The sequence below is a fragment of the Pyrus communis genome, chromosome 8 (assembly GCF_041283825.1).
Source record: "Pyrus communis isolate YQ-2024b chromosome 8, ASM4128382v1, whole genome shotgun sequence".
NCBI classification, from domain to species: Eukaryota; Viridiplantae; Streptophyta; class Magnoliopsida; order Rosales; family Rosaceae; genus Pyrus; species Pyrus communis.
The window spans coordinates 8,180,630-8,203,167 of NC_142572.1; the positions used below are offsets into that span (position 1 = coordinate 8,180,630).

The 22,538-nt window shown below is 39.1% G+C and overlaps 1 protein-coding gene and 1 pseudogene across 1 annotated transcript; both read right to left on the minus strand.

The window, feature by feature from the left end:
- LOC137718787 (protein PLASTID MOVEMENT IMPAIRED 1-like) overlaps window positions 1–16,893 on the minus strand; it is a 39,270-nt pseudogene extending 22,377 nt beyond the window's left edge.
- A 3,786-nt stretch (window positions 16,894–20,679) lies between these two features.
- Window positions 20,680–22,533, minus strand: LOC137718607 (uncharacterized protein At4g08330, chloroplastic). Its single transcript, XM_068458158.2, has 2 exons — window positions 22,091–22,533; window positions 20,680–21,265 (listed from the first exon to the last, which is right to left on the minus strand). Exons 1-2 carry the CDS (start codon window positions 22,183–22,185, stop codon window positions 20,863–20,865), a joined length of 498 nt encoding a protein of 165 aa, XP_068314259.1. The 5' UTR covers window positions 22,186–22,533; the 3' UTR covers window positions 20,680–20,862.
- Window positions 22,534–22,538: the final 5 nt, after the last annotated feature.

Here is a 22,538-nt window from a genome sequence, read left to right on the forward strand (position 1 = left end):
TTTAGATTTGAATGTAATTTGATTAGTTCAAATGTGTTGTAAAAGGGCATAAGTCCATCAAATGTGTTGTAAAAGGGCATAAGCCCTTCTCTTTATTTCAAGTATTCGATTTTATTTAAACGCGTAACTAAAATCAACAACTACCTACCTTAGACCCAAGGTCCAACACAAGGCTTGTGTTGGATCAAATCAAATGGATTGTAATCATCCTAAGACCTAAAATGACTATATAGTCCATATGAGGATGCTATGCATTCGTAAGTAGTTCCATATAGTCTCTCTTGTTTCATCGAAATAGTGGGAGTATTATACACTACTAATTCATATAAACTTGGAACCAATGGTTGTGATAGGCCCAAGTTATTTTAATAAGATTAAAATGAAATTGATATAGCCCAACACTACTCCTTCAATAAAACGAATATTAAGTTGATAAGCGAGAAATGGGCTCCAATCGTTTGTGACTCATACACCAGCTTCACCCTATCATGAGGAAGTTCAAAGTATGTGCTTACATTTAGGAGGAGTCCATATGTACATCCATGATGTGGTAAGGTAGGCAACGAGGATGGTCAACATCATATCATTGTGAGGCTATTCTTGAACCCCTACACAAACTAGCATGGTGGGAATGACTTAACTAAGTGCAGTGGTGCCAACATCATATCATTGTGAGGCATCATTCTCTAGAGGCCAAACTAGATGGGTAATTACAAGAGTTGTAAATGACTAAAGTGTCATTCTCTCATCATTATTGTTGCTAACCAACATCATATTATTGTGAGGTGGGCTTGGTAATGGTGAGCCTTTCATACCCTGCTAAGAGTTCAACATAACTCTCGGATTCCATTGAGGGACATGTAATTTGCTAAAAATAGTGGGTGGTATTATTTGATTTAAGACCCAATCAAGTAGTTTTTTAAAATCAAATCAACAATCTAATACAATTTCTGTTATGTTATGTAGTTAACGACATGCCTAAAATTACACTTACCATTATACTTGACAAAAAGAGCCTTAGGGGCCAACGTTTACTTGCTTGGTATCATCACATTGAGAATGTCTCAAAGATGAATGACATCGTATGTGCTCAAGAAATCCCCTCCTCATGTATCTCCTACGAAACAAGCTTCAAAGGAGGAGTGTCAAAATTATGCTAGACACTATGAGGATGACTTACAAGTTAATCCTCACTTCACTTAGTGAGGAGTTTAAGAAGCTACATAAGCACATGGACACTTCTTGTGCCATGGTTGATTGTTTGCATAAGATGCATGACATTGAGACTAGTAATCTACGATTCTTAAATATTTGTAGTCTATTGAATGCCAAAATGGCAAAGAGGACATCAATCCAAAAACATGGACAAAAGATGGAAATGATCTTTCAAGATCTTGAGAGTTTAGGAACTTCCATCGATGGGAGAATGGCCCAAGACTTTTTCCTTGCATCTCTCTCGGATGATTTCACCAAGTTTATAGTAAACTATAAAGTGAATAGATTTGATCATACTTTTTCAGAGATGATTGACCTGTGCTGTGAATTTGACCAAGGTTTCAAAAAGAACAGTGGGAGTGAGAATGCAATCATAAGGAAAAGGTTGCATAAGAAGAAGGCAAGAAAATCCAAAGGAACATGCTTTCATTGCGGAAAAGATGAATGTTAGAAGAAGAAATACAGGGTGCGCATTGCGAGCATTGTAACACGAACTTTTGAAGGGACTATTTCTATCATAGAGAGTGCTTTTACAGTAAGCTCTATTTCCTGGATATTTGATTTAGGCGCTAGTCAACATATTTGCAATTCATTGCAGGGACTAACAAGGAGCTGGACACTACCTAATGAGGAGATGATTGTGCGAGTTGGGAACGGCACTAAAGTTTCTGCAAAAACAGTAAGCACCTACATGCTTAAACTACCCTTTGGGGAAGTCTTGGAACTTAAAAATTGTTTATATTTTCCTTCATGTATAAAGAATTTGATTTCCATCTCTAAGCTTTTACGAGATAGGCACTTAGTATTGTTTAACAAAATGAGTTACACTTTATACTTGAATGGTCGTATTATCTCTCATGGTAATATGATAGAGGGACTTATTAACATAGAGACAAGTAGTATGATGCACTGTATTGAAAGCAAGAATACCTCAAAACCCAAAAGGGCTAGAGAAGAAGTTAAGCAAGAAAAGATGTGGCATCTTAAATTTGGACATGTGAACCTTGATAAGATTCGCAAGATGTCGTAAGACGGATTAGGTAATGACCAAATGGGTACTTTTGAATGTTGCTTGAAAGGGAAGATGACCAAATCTCCATTCATTGGGAATGAAGAGCGTGCCACTATAATTCTAAGGTTAATCCACACTAAGGTATGTGGACCTATGTCTACTATGTCGAGATCAGGCTTCTCATACTATATCACATTCATCGACGATCACTCTCGGTTTGGCTATATGTATCGTATGAAGTACATGTTAGAATCCTTTGAAAAGTTCAAAGAATTCAAGAATGAAGTTGAGAAGCAAACTGGGAAGCATATAAAGATCCTAAGATTAGATCGAATAAGACAAGTTCCTAGATTATCTCAAAGAGTGTAGAATAATATCACAATGGACTCTATCGGGAACTCCACAACTTAATGGAGTTTCTGAAAAGAGAAATCGAACCTTGATGAACATGGTTCATTCTATGATGAGTTCCGCTGATCTACCAGTAACATTCTGGGGATACGCTCTATATACAGTAGGTTACTTGCTTGGTAGAGTACATTCCAAGTCAGTTTCATAGATGCCCTCTGAGATATGGCATAAGAGAAAGCCAAGTCTTAATTATATTAAGATTTAGGGTTGTGAAGCATATGTCAAAATCATGTTTAGACTCTTGTAGACCCTCTAGAAGGTATAATACCTGTTGGAAACAAATGGGTATTCAAGAGAAAGATAGGCGCTAATGGGAATGTGGAGACTTATAAGGCTAGACTAGTAACCAAGGGTTACAGGTAACAAGAAGGGATTGACTATAAAGAAACCTTCTCTCCTGTAGCCATGATTAAGTCCATTCGGATTTTGCTTGTTATAGTTACGTACTTTGATTATGAGATATGGCAAATGGACGTGAAAATGACTTTTTTGAATGGCTACTTAGAGGAAGAGCTCTATATGACTCAACCCGAAGGTTTTGTATCTAAGTCTGAAAAGACTAAGGTATGCAAGCTTCAGAGGTCTATTTATGGAATTAAGCAAGCCTTCAGGAGCTGGAACATTCATTTTGACACTGAAATCAAATCATTTGGTTTTGCTCAAAACGAAGGCGACAACTGTGTTTATCAAAAGGTCGTTAGGGATGCAGTTGTATTCCTCGTATTATATGTAGATGACATATTACCATTCGAGAATGACACTGCATTACTTTCTTCTATAAAAGTGTGGTTGTCCAAAACCTTCCACATGAAAGATTTGGGAGATGCATCTTATGTGCTTGGGATAAAGCTCTATCGTGATAGATCTAGAAAATTAATTGGTGAAAAAGTTCATTAGTGAAATTGGAGAACTTGGAGAACTTGGAGTGGTTCCAACCATTACATCACCAATAACTTTGTATTGTGATAATAATGGGGCGATAACTCAAGCCAAGGAACCTAGGACTCATCAAAAGAACAAACATTTTGACAGACTTTTTAACATCATTAGAAGATATGCTGCCGAGGGGAAAGTCTACATCCTCAAGGTTTCCTCAGTCAATAACATAGCAGATCCACTGACGAAGCCAATGTCTCAGATCCAACTTGACTGCCATATGGAATAGATGGGTATTAGATACATGGGAAGGTGGCTTTGAGTGCAAGTGAGAGATTGTTGGAAGTACGTCCAAAAAGCCACTTATTTGATGTAATAGCTTTTGGAATACTTATTGTGTTAAACTATTATAAGTTTAATGAAGGGCAAAGCTTATTTAAGCAATAAGGGAATCCAAAGAACGTATTTAATCTAAGAGAGAAGTGATCTAAGTAAGTTAGATTAACGAGACTTTTCTCTTATGTTCAGTCCTAAAACGCTCCTAGCCATAAGATTGCCAATTGGGCATTGACAATTCGTTAAGGTTAATATGTGTTATGTTAACTCAAGCGTGAGTATGACTAATCTCCAGTCATTTAGTGTTGGACACTGAGACAAACACATAGGTGCTCAAAATGGTAATTGAGTACACTGAACTACGATCAAAAGAGAGTTCGAACGTACAGTCATGTAAGAACTCGGAAGTTGCAATATGCAAAGTAGTCATTTGACCAAAGGCATCATAGATGTCTAATGGTTAGGTCCTTAATCTTTAATCATGTCAAAAGCATTTCATTGAGAGTGTCAACGACATTAATAAAGTTTTAATCAATGAAGTAGGAAAATAAAGGATGAGAACCTAATTTTTTTTTAATTCAAAAAAAAAAAAACACAATCTTTCGGCTACTTTAAAAAGAAAAAAAAAACAATGATTTATAATTGGGAACAAAAAAAGTATATGATGTGGGCTACTTATGTGGACATGTCCTATAGATATATCTAGTCATGTAGGCATATGAATGCACAACAAGGGATCTTTAACCTTCCATGGTGGAGGGAGAATACTCTGAGATATGATTCAGGAGTCTTTGGCCAAAGCATACGAATATGACTTAGGAAGTTTGTTCTAAATCATATAGAGAAGTATCACATTTGATAGTAGACCTGAAACAAACTGTCACTCAAACAATGCGATTAAGAGTATTATATTAGAGAATGACCGTATTATATTGTAATTGTAACTGGATAGGTTCTCCAACCACTTCTACTTAGCTTGGGTAGCCATGACATACTGCTAGGTGTCACTCATGGTTTGTGGAAGCCCTGAAGATTATCTTCATCAAAGGGAGAATTGAAATGTAGTTTCAATTCACAATCGATCGTTAAGAGTAACAATTGCCCATTGGCTCACTAATTAGAACCTAATGGATCGTACACCAAGTAAGGATGAAAGTGAAGAAATATAAATGAGATGGATAAGCAATTAAATGGTTTAATTGAGAATGGTCAAGATTAATTAATTAGTTACTTAATTATATGAAAGGTTCGTATTGGGCTTCCAAGTTAGTTTCGGACCTTGGGGCCCAAAAGGATTTGGTCGATAAGGCTCATTATGTTTAAGTTGTATGACAACTAAAAAAAAATGGGCAATTAGCCCAATAACTAAAGGATGGCCGGCCATAGGGTGAGTGGTAGTGAACTTGGCATAATTGCAAGTTTGCGGCTCAAATGTGAGGTGCTATAAAAGGAACTTTATAGCTTTACCACATCAAGGGTTTTCTTTGAGGTAGAAGAGCAAAACTCTTTCTTTCTTTGTCTTCCAAAGAGGTCGGCCACACTTAGAGAGAAAAATAGCTAGCAATCTTCCTTCCTCTAAGTTATCCATTTCATTTTCACACCTCATCCTTGGTGTGGAGACTTAGAGACACCAAACTTTTGGTGTTCTTCGAGTTCCTTTCCTCAAATCCTCAAGGAGCAAAGGAAAAGCAAAGAAGCAACCATCCAAGGAGCAAAAGAGGTGACTTGAAGGCCCTTCACTTGGGTGAATCCTTTGTGTAAACAAGGATTAGCTTCAAGGGTAATGAAACTCAAACTCTCTCTTCTATCTAATTTGTTAAAGAGTCTTTTGGTTCACCATTCACTAGGCTTTAAAAGCCATTGGTTCACCATTTCTCTGGCCTCCTTCGGTTGAAGATGGTCTTAACCCCATCCATCCTATTTCTGAAATGGGCCTGGAATATTCTTTGGAATATTCCTTGCGTTGACTTTTGTAAAATTTTCTTGGAAACCCTTCTAGATTAATTTCGATGCCCTGAGTCCATTTTTGACATCCATTTAGTGAAATTCTAAAGTTTGAACGTAGTTGACCGCCGGGGCATCTTGGTTGACTTTTTGGGTTAACTGTTGACTTTTTACAAAATTTGTCCGGGACCCTTCTTAGCGTATTTCGACACGCTGATTTTGAAACCGCAGTTCATTTCTCCGAATTCAAATGTTTTAATTGAGTTTTACTAATGGGCCTCTATTATGCTTAGGTACAATTAACTTCGGCCAACCGTATTTAGTTTCCATTTAAATATTTGAAAAAGAATTTCCTACTTATGCCTAGATTAGACTAATGTTTATAAGAATTAGTGAAATGATGGAATTTACGAAATTATCCTAAATCCTACGGGATGCACAAGTATGCATGCCTTTATGGGATTTGAATTATGGCCATGATTAATATTTATTAAATAGTATTTTGTCGACGTGAATTATCGATTTACTATTGCTTGATCGTATGTATGTTATTTGTTCATCATGTGCTACACTGGTGTCGGTACTCGCCAGGGCCAAGGCCATGCTTCACGTGTATGGTCACATCGCATCGTACGCTCATTTTGGATCCATTGTAGGTGCCAATCATGACCTAGATTGCTATAGGCAATTAGGACTCATATGTGTTGCACATACCACCAGTCTTCACATTATTGTAGTACTAGAGCGTAAATCATTATTACACCCAATCTTGTTCATGTCAAAATATCTTTGCATAAGCTTGTGTGGCCGCATATGTGGATGAGCACTCGATATGATTTGTTTGTATATACAAAATATCTCTACATAAGCTTGTGTGTTTGTAGGCTACGGTAAGTATTTTCATACTATAGTAGTATGTATATTTTGGAAACTATACTTGTTTTGTGGCGAGGGGTTATTATGTTTTCGAAAGGGTTTTTACAAAGCTTTACTTTTAGGCCCACTCACCCTTATTTTTCGCCCCTCCAAGATCTAGTCACAGTGTTCGTGTTGACGAGGATTTATGGCAATCACCAATAAATAGAGACTACTCTTGATGGTATAGTTCTTACTCTAATTTTACTATACTTTACTTATGCTCTGACATCACGTGTGAAATGGGTTCATTCCAGCTCACAAGCGTACTCTTACATTTAGACACTTTTAGGTTTAAATTTGCTCACATTTCCACATCACTACACTTTATGGCTTCATCACTTTCCTGGTGTTGGCCAGCACAACTCGATTCAGAGTCTAGGTGGACATTTGGATCGGGGTGTGTCACACATAATTGTTAACATATTTTAAAAAATAACTATTGATACACTTTAAAAACATAAATAAAAACATATAATTAGCATGGATATATTTAGCAAAATTAAAAATGGGTACAAATAGAAATAAAAGTTAAAAAAATATGGGCACAAAAAAGGAATTAATATAGGGGCTTTTAGATCTAGGTCCAAAAACATAGATGGTTTTTAGGAGTGAGTCCAATTATCTAATTACATGTTTTTATTTCTTTTATACTCATTTTATATTTTTTAAAAATATTAAAAATCAATTAAAAATCTTCTAATATTATGCATTTTTCAACTCCAAAAAATCTAAGTAATATCTTACAACAACAAAAACTAATACACTAACATAAATTATCTACAAAACATTCTACCTTAACTCAAGTAACAAATATATGAATATATATTATACCTGTGAGCAAGATATGAAACCTAACTAAAAGGTAGGAAAAAACATAATATACCTACAAGCAAGACACATTTATTTGTGACACGTTGATTATAAAAAAGAATATGTCATATAGATACGAAAAAATAATTAACATGTGTTATAGGTTGATTATAAAAATTAAAAATAAAATCTATAAATGAGGTTTAAAGTAGGAGGAAGAACAAGAAATAATAAAAAATAAAAATAAAAAGAAATAATCAAAGAGATAATTAGGAAGAAATTTGATTTTTATAATAAATCTTATCATTGAATAGATAATTATTGATAATTAAATAATTAAATTTAAGGAATTGGACTTATTTTAATAAATTTGACTATTCCTACTATTGACTAAAAAAATGGGACTTATATCCAGTTTTCCCATTAATTAATTAATATATGGGTAACTGAAAAAGAAAATTGGTACAAATTAAAAGAAGGGTTGCAAATTAAAAATGGGTATAGACTAAAAATAAAAAATATGATAAAAAATTGAGGCATAAATATAAATATAACAAATGTAACGTTTCTAATACTAAATGAATATATTTAGAAATAATTAATATTTTATTATTGAAATAATTAATAATGTTTATTAAAATCTAAGGACCTTGATAAAAAATTGAAAAGGAATAAACTTTTAATCAATGAAGTAGGAAAATAAAGGATGAGAACCTAATTTTTTTAATTTAAAAAAAAAAAAAAAGCAATGATTTATAATTGAGAACAAGCAAAGTATATGTTGTATGGTACTTAAGTGGACATGTACTATACATAGAGCCTTGGAATAACCGAAAAAAGTGCTTTCTCTAACTACCATTCATGTTTAAATTGTCATCCAAAGAATAAACAAGTTATGAGAAAACAAAAAGATGGTGGAATACATACCCAGGAAATCCATTACGAGGCGGCCATCGAAGAATCATCTAGCCGGCCTACGGAAAAAGGTCTCGCCGTAAGGAGGGGGTGCCAGTTCACCATGAATTAGAGTCTCCAAAGTTAAAGATTGCTTGAAACTCAGCCTTCCAAGGCCAAGGCAGTAAAATTGGTGATATATATATATGAGTGACAAAAGCATGCAAGAACAAAATAATACCAGAAACATTTTTGCATATGACAAGTAAATTCAAGAGGGCACTACTGTTTGTTTTATAGTGCAAGGAGAATTTTACTTAATGGATAGTACTTGTCACTGTCGTTATTAGGCCTGGCAATTCCTGATACGATCCAATAACCCGACATGATACGACATGAAATTAACAGGTATTTGGGTCGACACGATAAAGAATTGGGTCATTATCGGGTAACTTGATAAGCAACTGTTAAGATAACAGGTTGGTTCGGGTATACATGTGGGTAACACGATGCACGATAAGCAAAATATTAATTCAATAATTTTATAACCCATAATAGTTATATATATATATATATATATATATATATATTAATTTAAGAATTTTATACTCCTAAAAACTATAATAATTATATATGTATATATATATATATTAAATTTAATTTAAAAAATTGGTGACCATTGGATCGGCTGAGGTTTAATCTCAACCATGCATTGTGCATTAGGTTGGACGCTATCTTTCTCTTCTCTCTCATTCACTCTGATCTCTTAAGTCCAAAATTACTCTCGCACCGTCTCCTTAATCCGCATCTCTCTCGCATCCTCCTCCGTTCACTTTCTTCAACTCGACTCTGGTAGCCACAAGAAAACCACATACAGGCAAACACACGCTAAAGGTATGAATTTTTTATTTTTGGGTATTTTGTGTTTTTTTCAAAAACTAGTGATTTGGGATTTTCGTTAAAATTAAAACTAATGGCCAGGGATTTTTTGTGTTTGGGGTTTCTGGGGTTTTCTGATTTTGGAGATTCTGGAGTTTCTAAGTTGGGGCATGTTTGCAAACATTCAAAAAACCAAGCGATTGAGCAAGCGTGCTTCGCGTTGGCTTCACAAGCTTGAAAATCACAAAAGGACGAGGCAGAAATAGAATCAAGCATTGGAATTTGGGAATATAGATGTAGTTATGTAAATTAACTTTATTATGTCATGCTATTTAGTCGTATTGTAAGCTGTAAGGTGAGATTCATTACTTAATGTCATATATATATATATATATATATATATATATATATTGGGAATATGTTATCAGGGGACTCGGGAGGTTAGAATTCAGGTGACCTATGAGGCAGGCAACGACAGAGTAGTGACGCCGCACCTATTTTTATTTTGCTGTAGTAGATACAATGTCTTAATTATTTGTATGGAATTATTTGTCCCTAGTATTGGCAATTGGCAGGCAGCTCCCTTTTTTTTTTTTGTGAACGCTACGAGTTCATTTGTATCTATGTTTCATTTGGGGTCTATTTACTTGAAGTTAATAAGTGGGATCTATATTTGTTTTCCAGATTTGGAGATTTGAAACAAGCAAAGCAATTAAGCAAGGCTGCAACATGCAAGTTGACACACCCCGACCTAGATCAGGGCATGCTGGCCGTCACGTGGAAGTGACGTAGCCATGTGCACAGTGCGGAAGCTAATAAAATGGTAATGTAAATAGTATGAATAAATAAAAACTAGCATACAAAAGGTAATAAATACAAGTGCTAGCGTAAGTGAGACACAAGTTTAGAGCATAAAGCCTAAGCAGTCCAAAAGAAAATGATGCGACAACAGTACACCCGAAGGTGGCCCTACGCTGGTGATCGTCTGTTAGAAATGCCCGTAAAAGTCCTCTGGGAAACCACCAAACCTGTTAATCAACTAGAACCTAGAGGGGCGCAAAACAAAAGTGTGAGTGGGCAAAAACAAAGCTTTTCGAAAACCATTTAATAAATACGTTCTAACCCCTCGCCGTAAAACCTGTATACTTCCCAGAAAATAGACATACGTATATATATACCAATCATGCTCAACAATATGCCATGCCAAAACCTCAGAATGAAATGCAAGTGCTCAGGTATAAATCATATCGATAACATATAATCTGGCAGCCGGAGTCACCTAACGTGACCTGTACGGCTGAATCTAGAGCTCAAATCTCAATCTCGCTAACTAGACCTGCACACGAGTCGGAACCACCTATAGTGCTCTATACGACAAGCCTGGGTGTAACATATAAACCCTCAAGTGCTACGATCACGTGAAGGCTGGGCGAGTAATCGCGGGTCAACTACGAGTCGGAACCACCTAAAGTGGTCTGTACGACAGGACTGTGCACCTAACTTGGATCCAAGCTGAGCGTGTGGTGCGGGAGGTGAACATCACGTGAAGGACTGTGCCCTACTCTGGGCGGAAGCACTAACACCGGGGGTGCAGGTTATGAGCTCTCTAAGCATCTCAAACCATTACTGAATGTAAACATGAATAACCATTACCTGCCACTTACCTGTGCGTCCGCAGCACCAAATATGCATATATAAATGCAACTAATCATGCATAACAAATGGCAATATAATATATGGCATAAAACTAAATAACGTTTAAATCGATTTCTGGGAAAATATAAGTATATAGGTATATACGGAAAAACCAAAAGCCCACTCACTGGTATGTGGAAGGGTCGTAGCCCCCCTGCCTCGAGTGACCACGCTCGTCCTCGGGATAGGTATCACCTATATGCGAAACAACTACAAAAACGTCAATTTTAAAACACATAACCAATCTTTATGAATAACTTCTCATACAATGCTCAAATGGGGTGTATGAATACACCAACGTGATCTACTCAACCTCAGGAACATCCCCATATTTTTAAAATAATTTTTCACCACCGCACGCGCCGGCCAAGGCACGGCCACACGTGCCTGGCATGCTGACGGCATCAACTGACGGCGTTAGGAATATTCCGTCAGATTTGACGGAATATTCCGTCGTCTTCTCCGGCGAGCCTCCGGCGCCATCGCCGGCGCCGAAAACTGGGAAATTTTCAAACTTTGATATCTTCTTCGTTTTTCACCCAAATTCCACAAAATTGGTACCAAATTGAAGCTTAGAACTAGAGGAACACAATCATACTACTTTCAAGGGCTAAAATTCACGAAATTTCACCTGCAAAATCAACCCAACTCCGGCCAACTTCGAAACTAGTGATCCCAACGTCTAAAACCTTCAAACGAACCACTCCGAGCCTCCTAGGGACCTCACCAAGCTTCCTACAAGCTTGAAATTCCCTAAAACGTGAGAAATCACATGTGCATGAACAGTATCAAAATCGGGCATCGTGAGTTCGACGTGAAAACGAATGTGTTCTTACCTGAAATGGGTATGGTTGGACTTCTACAAGCCTCACGAGCATGAATATGTGCTTGGATTCTTCGATCTGTGGAGGTTTGATAGGTTTGAGTGTATGTCCGTACGTTGTATGGAAAATAGGAAGGGAAAGGGAACTCGGGATAGGGGTACAGGGCAAGGGAAAGGGTGTGGGTGCATGTTAGGGTGTGTATGGCCCAAAAACATGCCAACAAAACCCAAAACATGGCACGAAACGTAAAGAAATCGAACTAGGGGTAAAATCGTCTTTTCACGCGTACGTTTATAAAATTCCCGGGACGGGCTGTCATAACCTACCCACCTTATTAGAATTTCGTCCCGAAATTCAAAACAACCATATAACAACCCCTAGTGATCAAAGAACAACTGAGGATACAAATCCCTCATCCGATCTTCTGTTTCCCATGTAGCTTCCTCCATGGTATGATTCCTCCACAAAACTTTTACTAAGTTCACTGTCTTGTTCCTCAGAACCTTTTCCTTCCAATCTAGTATCGTCACTGGTTCCTCGTCATAAGTCAAATCTGGATTAATCTCCAAGGGTTGAGGAGGTATCACATGAGACGGATCAGCAACATAATGTCGAAGCATAAACACGTGGAAAACGTTATGTACTCTAGCCAACTCCGGAGGCAACTCCAACCTGTAAGCTACCTCACCAACTCGCTCTATGACCATGTATGGTCCAATGTACCTGGGACTCAACTTACCCTTCTTTCCAAACCGCACAACTCCTCTCCACGGTGAAAGCTTCAGAAATACCCAATCTCCGACCTCATACACTCTATCCGTAGCATGACGATCTGCTAAACTCTTCTGCCTGTCCTGGGCTGCTTTCAGGTTAGACTTGATCACCTGAACATTCTGAGTAGTTTCCTCAACAATCTCCGGGCCCACTAAAACTCTTTCTTCGACCTCTGACCAACACAACGGCGTGCGACATGATCGACCATACAATGCCTCAAATGGCGCCATGCCGATACTCGAATGAAAGCTGTTGTTGTAGGCAAATTCCATTAAATCCAACCGCTTGTGCCAAGCATCACCAAACTGTAGCACCGAAGCTCGCAACATATCCTCCAAAGTCTGAATGGTTCTTTCTGACTGTCCGTCCGTTTGAGGATGATACGCCGTACTATAAAGTAGTCTCGTACCCAAAGCTTCCTGAAAAGCCACCCAAAAGTTGGATGTAAATTGTGGATCACGATCCGAGATAATACTCACAGGGACACCATGGTATTTCACAATCTTCGAGATAAACAACTTCGCTAATCGGCCCAAAGAATACTTCTCCCTCACAGGAATGAAATGTGCCGACTTAGTGAGCCAATCAACGATCACCCAAATGCCATCAAAGCCATTATGTGTACGCGGAAGCTTGTACACAAAATCCATAGTAATATTTTCCCATTTCCACTCTGGAACGGGAAGCGGCTGCAACAACCCAAACGACTTCTTCCTTTCCGCCTTAACTTGCTGACAAACAACACACCTACTCACATACTCAGCTATCTCCCTCTTCATACCCGGCCAATAATAAAATGGTCGAATGGTATGATACATTTTAGTAGCTCCTGGATGCATAGCGTAAGCTGAGATATGTGCTTCATTGAGAATTTCTTTCTTCAAATCCAAATTATTAGGCACGAACATTCTACCCTCCTGCATTAACATGCCATCCGATTCACGAACTCTGAGGTCTCTCCTCCTCCCTCGATCTCGAGCTTGGATTAATTCCTGGGTTTCTCTATCCGCTACCTGAGCTTCAAGCACCCGATCAACTAAAATTGGCATAACTTGAAAATTAGCAAGTAAAGCCACATCTCGAGCTTCTGCTTCCAACCTCACTCCCGTAGAACGTAAGTCTACTAGAAGAGGAATACGACTCGCATACAAAGCATTAATGCGGCCCTGAGACTTCCTGCTAAGTGCATCAGCAACTACATTTGCACGACCATGATGATAATCAATCGTGCAGTCATAATCACTGAGCAACTCCAACCACCTCCGTTGACGAAGATTAAGTTCCTTCTGAATAAAAAGATATTGAAGACTCTTGTGATCTGTAAAGATCCTACATTTCTCTCCATAAAGGTAGTATCTCCATAACTTCAATGCAAAGATGATCGCTGCCAACTCCAAATCATGTGTAGGGTAATTCAACTCATGAGGTTTCAACTGTCGTGAAGCATAAGCAATCACCCTACCATGCTGCATCAACACACATCCCAGACCATTCAAGGAAGCATCACTATAGACCTCGAAATCACCACTATCGTCCGAGAGTGCCAATACAGGTGCATGAGTGAGACAATACTTCAACTGCTGGAAACTCTGCTCACACCTATCATCCCACTTAAATTTAACGTCTTTCCTCGTTAATCTCGTCAGTGGTAAAGCAATCACAGAAAAATCCTTAACAAACCGCCGATAATACCCCGCCAAACCAAGGAAACTCCTCACCTCTGTGACGGTTCGTGGTTGCTCCCAACTCTCCACAGCTGCGACCTTCTGAGGGTCCACCAAAATACCCTGAGCAGAAATGAAGTGCCCCAAAAACGCAACTTGGTCTAACAAGAACTGGCACTTGCTAAACTTAGCATACAGTTGGTGTTCCCTCAACCTTTTCAACACCAAAGTAAGATGTCGAACATGCTCCGCCTTGGACTTGGAATACACCAAAATGTCGTCGATGAAAACAATAACAAACCTATCCAAATATGGCTGGAACACCCGATTCATCAAATCTATAAATGCAGCTGGTGCATTCGTCAACCGTGCATTCGTCAACCCAAATCGCATAACCAGAAACTCGTAATGACCATAACGAGTCCTGAACGCCGTCTTAGGAACGTCATCCCTACTAATCTTCAGCTGATAATACCCAGACCTCAAGTCAATCTTGGAGAATACACAAGCACCTCGAAGCTGATCAAACAAATCATCGATACGTGGCAATGGATAACGGTTTTTAATCGTCACCCGATTCAATTGCCTATAATCAATACATAGCCTCAAAGTTCCGTCTTGCTTTCTCACAAACAAAACTGGAGCGCCCCACGGTGAAGTACTAGGCTGAATGAAACCTTTATCCACTAATTCCTGCAACTGAACTTTCAATTCCCTTAACTCAGCAGGAGCCATACGATAAGGAGTCAAGGAAATAGGATTAGTACCTGGAAGCAACTCAATAGTGAACTCTACGTCTCGATCTGGTGGTAACCCAGGTAAATCCTCGGGGAAAACATTGGGAAAATGTCTGACTACTCTCACATCCTCAACTCTACTAGGAGCAGCCATCCAACACCACATGAGCTAAGTACCCCTGGCAACCTTTAGACAACAACCTTTTCGCTCGCAAAGCCGAAATAACGCCATGTCTCACCCTACTCTGCTCGCCCACAAAAGTAACCACAGGTAGTCCAGGACGATGAAACGTAACTATTTTCCCGTAACAATCAATATTGGCACGATTGAAATGCAACCAATCCGTGCCCAGAATCACATCAAAGTCAACAATGTCTAACGGGATAAGATCAGCTGGCATAACCACCTCCTCTATTATCATTGGACATCTTGGGTACACACAATCTACAATACATCTCTCCCATCTAGGCATAGCAAACTCTAAATCATACCCTAGAGGTGTGGGGCGAGGTTGAGTCACTTGAGCAAATGTATGAGAAATCACAGAATATGTAGCACCACAATCAATTAATACTCTAGCAAAATAACCAAGGATATTTAACGTACCCATGATCAAATCCGGATTGTTCTGAGCATCCTGCAGTGAAATATTATGAATATGCCCCTGGGTCTGCTGTCGTCCACCTCGACCTCTGCTCGTCTGGCCACCACGACTTTGAGTACCACGCCCCTGATTGGGCTGACCAGACTGCCTCGAAGACCCCGCGCTACTCGTAGAAATCTCTCCTGGCTGAAACTGTCCTCCCTGAAACCACTGAGAACCGCCTGCTAAAGCTGGAGGATACGGCATATAGCCGCCAGAATACGGAGGATAGCCACCCTAGAAATAGGGGTCCTGGGGATACTGATATTGTCCCGGGGCATAAGGAACAGCATCGCCCTGATAGTGGTAGGCACCACCTCGACCTGCCTGACCATAATTACCCGGACCCTGAATCTGCTGAATCGGTGCAGGTGGCGGCAAGAAAGTCTGTTGCGGCTTCTGCTGTTGACTCTGGGGACAATTTGCAGCTCGATGTCCCATCTGCCCACAAGTAAAGCAACCACTGCTGCCACGCCTGCACTCACCAAAATGCCGATTATTACACCTGCGGCAAACTGGGGCTCTGCCTCTACCACTATCACCCTGTCTCTGCCCTCTAGCACCACCAACAAACCTACCTCCACGTCCCTGACCAGTGGCACTAAAACCACCGCTAGAAGAGCTAGAACTAGTGCCACCCCTCTTGAAGTTCTGTGTCCTACGAGGCTCGAGCGACGCTTGACCTTTACCCTTATCATCTTTCTTCTGATTACCATCCTTCTCTTCCTCCTCACTCTCGCTCGGCATGTTCTCTGAATCCTCAATCCTCAACAATATCTCGTAGAAATCCTGGTAAGTATCACAGTGAGTGGTGGTCGCCATCGAACGCCACTTCTTCTTAGTACCTAGGCGGAAACGACGAAGTATCTCCGCCGGATTACCAGCAACATCTGGATGGTAGCGAGACAGATCAATGAACCTCCGATAGTACTCATTCGCCGTCAACTTCCCTTGTCTCAACTCGGTGAACTCCTGCTTCTTCCGATCAATATACTCAGGAGGCACCAACCTTCTCCTGAACAACTCTTGGAAAACATCCCAATCAGTCATCTCAGCTGGGGTCAAACGACGAGATTCCTGCTCCCACCAGGCTGCAGACTCTTTACCCAGAAACCATGATGTCGTCTCAACCCACATCTCGATAGGAAGGTTCCCCTGATTGTGTAACACACGAAAAGTTTTCTCAATATGCTCTAACCATCGCTCTGCACCCTCATGACCCTCATTACCTTCAAACTTATCCAATTTCAAATTATACATAGTCTCCAGAGGAGTCCTCTGGGGAGGGCGGATCGCCGACTGAATAGCTGTAGCAATAGCTTCCCCCAGCTGAGCAATATCGGGGAAACTAGGCTCAGCAGAGCGACGTGGTTCCTAACGAGGCGGCATAATTCTGACAGAAGACACCAAAACCATTAGAATACTCACAAAAACACAGGACTGCCAAACCTAGGCTCTGATACCAAACTGACACACCCCGACCTAGATCAGGGCATGCTAGCTGTCACGTGGAAGTGACGTAGCCATGTGCACAGTGCGGAAGCTAATAAAATGGTAATGTAAATAGTATGAATAAATAAAAACTAGCATACAAAAGGTAATAAATACAAGTGCTAGCGTCAGTGAGACACAAGTTCAGAGCATAAAGCCTAAGCAGTCCAAAAGAAAATGATGCGACAACAGTACACCCGAAGGTGGCCCTACGCTGGTGATCGTCTGTCAGAAATGCCCGTAAAAGTCCTCTGGGAAACCACCAAACCTGTTAATCAACTAGAACCTGGAGGGGCGCAAAACAAAAGCGTGAGTAGGCAAAAACAAAGCTTTTCGAAAACCATTTAATAAATACGTTCTAACCCCTCGCCGTAAAACCTGTATACTTCCCAGAAAATAGACATACGTATATATATACCAATCATGCTCAACAATATGCCATGCCAAAACCTCAGAATGAAATGCAAGTGCTCAGGTATAAATTATATCGATAACATATAATCTGGCAGCCGGAGTCACCTAACGTGACCTGTACGGCTGAATCTAGAGCTCAAATCTCAATCTCGCTAACTAGACCTGCACACGAGTCGGAACCACCTATAGTGGTCTGTACGACAAGCCTAGGTGTAACATATAAACCCTCAAGTGCTACGATCACATGAAGACTGGGCGAGTAATCGCGGGTCATCTACGAGTCGGAACCACCTAAAGTGGTCTGTACGACAGGACTGTGCACCTAACTTGGATCCAAGCTGAGCATGTGGTGCGGGAGGTGAACATCACGTGAAAGACTGTGCCCTACTCTGGGCGGAAGCACTAACACCGGGGGTGCAGGTTATGAGCTCTCTAAGCATCTCAAACCATTACTGAATGTAAACATGAATAACCATTACTTGGCACTTACCTGTGCGTCCGCAGCACCAAATATGCATATATAAATGCAACTAATCATGCATAACAAATGGCAATATAATATATGGCATAAAACTAAATAACGTTTAAATCGATTTCTGGGAAAATATAAGTATATAGGTATATACGGAAAAACCAAAAGCCCACTCACTGGTATGTGGAAGGGTCGTAGCCCCCTGCCTCGAGTGACCACGCTCGTCCTCGAGATAGGTATCACCTATATGCGAAACAACTACAAAAACGTCAATTTTAAAACACATAACCAATCTTTATGAATAACTTCTCATACAATGCTCAAATGGGGTGTATGAATACACCAACGTGATCTACTCAACCTCAGGAACATCCCCATATTTTTAAAATAATTTTTCACCACCGCTCGCGCCCTCACGTGCCGGCTAAGGCACGGCCACACGCGCCGGCCACGGGCAGGCACGTGCCTGGCACGCTGACGGCATCAACTGACAGCGTTAGGAATATTCCGTTATCTATAACGGTTTTCGTCAACGGCGTCAGGAATATTCCGTCAGATTTGACGGAATATTCCGTCGTCTTCTCCGGCGCCGGAAAACTGGGAAATTTTCAAACTTTGATATCTTCTTCGTTTTTCACCCAAATTTCACAAAATTGGTACCAAATTGAAGCTTAGAACTAGAGGAACACAATCATACTACTTTCAAGGGCTAAAATTCACGAAATCTCACCTGCAAAATCAACCCAACTCCGACCAACTTCGAAACTAGTGATCTCGACGTCCAAAACCTTCAAACGAACCACTCCGAGCCTCCTAGGGACCTCACCAAGCTTCCTACAAGCTTGAAATTCCCTAAAACGTGAGAAATCACGTGTGCATGAACAATATCAAAATCGGGCATCGTGAGTTCGACGTGAAAACGAAGGTGTTCTTACCTGAAATGGGTATGGTTGGACTCCTACAAGCCTCACGAGCATGAATATGTGCTTGGATTCTTCGATCTGTGGAGGTTTGATAGGTTTGAGTGTATGTCCGTACGTTGTATGGAAAATGGGAAGGGAAAGGGAACTCGGGATAGGGGTACAGGGCAAGGGAAAGGGTGTGGGTGCAGGTTAGGGTGTGTGTGGCCCAAAAACATGCCAACAAAACCCAAAACATGGCACGAAACGTAAAGAAATCGAACTAGGGGTAAAATCGTCTTTTCACGCGTACGTTTATAAAATTCCTGGGATGGGCTGTCACACAAGTGCAAGGTGTTTTTAATTGAATTGTGAAATTGAAAGTAAATTTGAATTGGATTGTAATTTGTGGATATGTGAATTGGATTTTGAAATTTAATTGGATATGTGAATTTGAAATGGGTATAGATAGGTGAAATTGAATTGGATATGTGAAATTGAAATGGATATGTGAAATTGAAATTGAAATGGATATGGTATGAAATTGGTATGAGGAAGATTTTATAGTTTTGTTTTTCTTTCTTGAAACTATGGGTGTTGTAGAGCAAAATTTTACGAACCTTAGTTTAAGAAAAAAATTATATTTTTCTTAACGGGTCTTGTTAAGGACCTGTTAAGATAATGAGTGTGACACGACACGACCCGTTAAGATAACAGGTGTTATATGAAAATGATATGAACATGACAGACATGACTCATTTACCAAGCCTAATCGTTATATTGACTTTACGATCTAGCTCAATAATTTATTAACACATGTTTAATTAATTTATAAAATAATAGACATGATAAATTTAAATTTTTTATGGGCTTTAATAAATAAAGAATATGTTATATGTCACATCTTTTTATTGAACCACATCAGAAAGCCAATACTCAAATTTTGCATTTGTAGAAGAATATTGTTTAGCCCCTTCAAATTGAGGAGACATTCCTCCTTACAAATTTTTATGGGCATTAATAAATAAAGAATATGTTATATGTCACATCTTTTTATTGAACCACATCAGAAAGCCAATACTCAAATTTTGCATTTGTAGAAGAATATTGTTTAGCCCCTTCAAATTGAGGGTACATTCCTCCTTACAAATTACATACTCGCATAAATAACTTATTAAAAGTATAAAAGAAAAGGTTTATTCACACTAAATTGTTATTTATTTTTTATTTTTAGTACAACGATATATTTTATACTAAGGGGAGGAAGAGTTCAGCTAACTACACAATGAACAACCTAATTTGGTATCGAATGATTTGAATTTAAAACTTTTCACTTACAAGTGAAGAAGAATACCACCAGATAATGGTACTGAGTGACTGTACTAAATATTATTGATTTGTGAATTCTTGCCTCTCTTTTGTAGAAATGCATTTTCGAAGGTAAGATAATGGTATCTTGATTCTTAACACCCATGTCCCGAATCTTCCGATATCAAATAACTAAAATCTTTGGATGCCATTTTGTTCTATGTAGATTTGTATAATGTATTATTATTGTTTAGTTTGTTTTCTATGAATACAAGAAACGCCAGATAGGAGAATTCTCGAGTAAGTTTGCCCTAGGCAATTCTCTCATGTCTCACCCTACCGTGAGAGAGCTGCCTGATAAGGCACCCCCACAAAAACTCACCCAAAAAATGACGGACAAGAGTCATGAGTAGTACATTATATATATAACTCCAACAAATTGAAGAAACTAGCAATGCTATGTTCTAAACTTGTAACAAACTTTCCTCAATCATTCAAAGCACTTCAAAAATTCCACACCACAATTCCTTCAATGCTGATCAAACTTTTATACGCAAAGTAACATTCTAATAAAAGGGGTAAAACACAACAACGATACAATCTGTACAGAGTATAACCTCATGCGAGAATGCTTGCTCAGTAATTTCATTCCAAAATTGAAGGGCCAAATTCTTCAGAATTTGAAGGTTGCAAAGCGCGAATTCTAACATCAAATTTTCTGCATTTGGTAACTTCATGACCTGCGGATGAATCTGATTCATCTAACACAAGCGGGTAAGACGATGAAGTGTACTCATCATAAGCATTTCCTATATGGTTACCACACTTGCGACAAAGAAGTTTAGTTCTTCGGCTGAACAAACCCCAAGAACGCTTAGAGAAATGGGGTTTACATTTAAGTTCATCAACCTGAGTAAATCTGCTCTCATCGATGTTAAAGAATGATATGATCCCTCGCTTTATAGATTTTCCGTACTTATTAGAGCCAATCGTAGAAGTGTTCCGGTTGCTGGAACTTAGGTTTAGCTCATACCCACAAGAACCACAGCTGCATGAAAAACCAATGTTCATGTTAAATGTTCTGTAAATTGGCCTTATATTAAGAATTTAAGGACAATTAAATTGAAATGACTGAGAGTTTGGAGAGTAGGAGAGATTTGAATATTTATGCTCCTTTCACAATTAAAACTATCCTAATCCACTGGGACAATACTTCAACTAGTGTTACTAAATGATAAACGTCGGTCAGTAATTTAACACTGCTATGTTAATTTCCTACACTCCTCCCGCAAATGTAGATAAAATTATAGAATATTCAGTTTGGAGTGTCGAGGCTTGAAGAGAAGTGCGAAAATATTCTTGCTCACCACTTACGCATCACCATTATATTGATTATCGTTCAGATGAGTTTAAATTTTGAGATTTATGTAATGCATAGATTAAATCACGCTCATCTAATAACAATCGATCAAGTGGTTATCCGTCGTGAGTGAGCAAAAATGCACTCCACTGTTTCCTACAAGATACAAAACTAAACAATTGCAATCTCAAGGAACTGAAATTGAAATATCAAAAACTGCAAGAATGATCAAAGAACTGAAATTTAACACCATTTTTGGCAGTTTTGTTGAGGACCCTTTTCACAGATCTCAAAAAATATTTCCTTATTTGTTTAATCCAAAGAATTTCCTTAAACACAAAACAAATCCTGCCAATTCTTTCAATTTTTCACTCCTTCTCCATTAATTAATTAAAATATATTAAATCCACCCAGATATCAAAGATTCAATTTTTATTTCGATCTATCAAATAAATATAAAAATTCCAATTGATAAAAAAACAAAAAGACTGATCTTAGAGAGAGAGATGGGACCTGTAATTGACATCGGCGCGAGAAGAAGAAGAGGAGAAGGAAGGATGGTAAGCTCCGTTGAGGTAACTGCCTCTGAAAATATTCGATTTCTCCATCCGAGACGCTGGAAACAACGGCTGAGACGGTGGCCGTGACGGTGGCGGAGACTTTTCTGAAAATTCGACTGTTTTGAAATTACAGTTGTGGCCAGAGGAAAGACAGATGTGGATAAGTGGGATGGCGAAGAGCGTATCCCGCCTGATTCGGGGGAGTTTAACCGCCAACAGTGGCAGTTGGAGCTGGGATTTCGACCGGATACGACGCCGTATCAGGAACCAGATAGTGGCCGTGTCCGGAAAGAAGAAAGCCGAGATGAATGAATTGCAGAGTAAATAGACTCCGCGGCGTCTGCGAGCTCTCTTCCTGTGAACAGATTTCTCTGTGCTGACGTGGACATTAACGGCAAGAA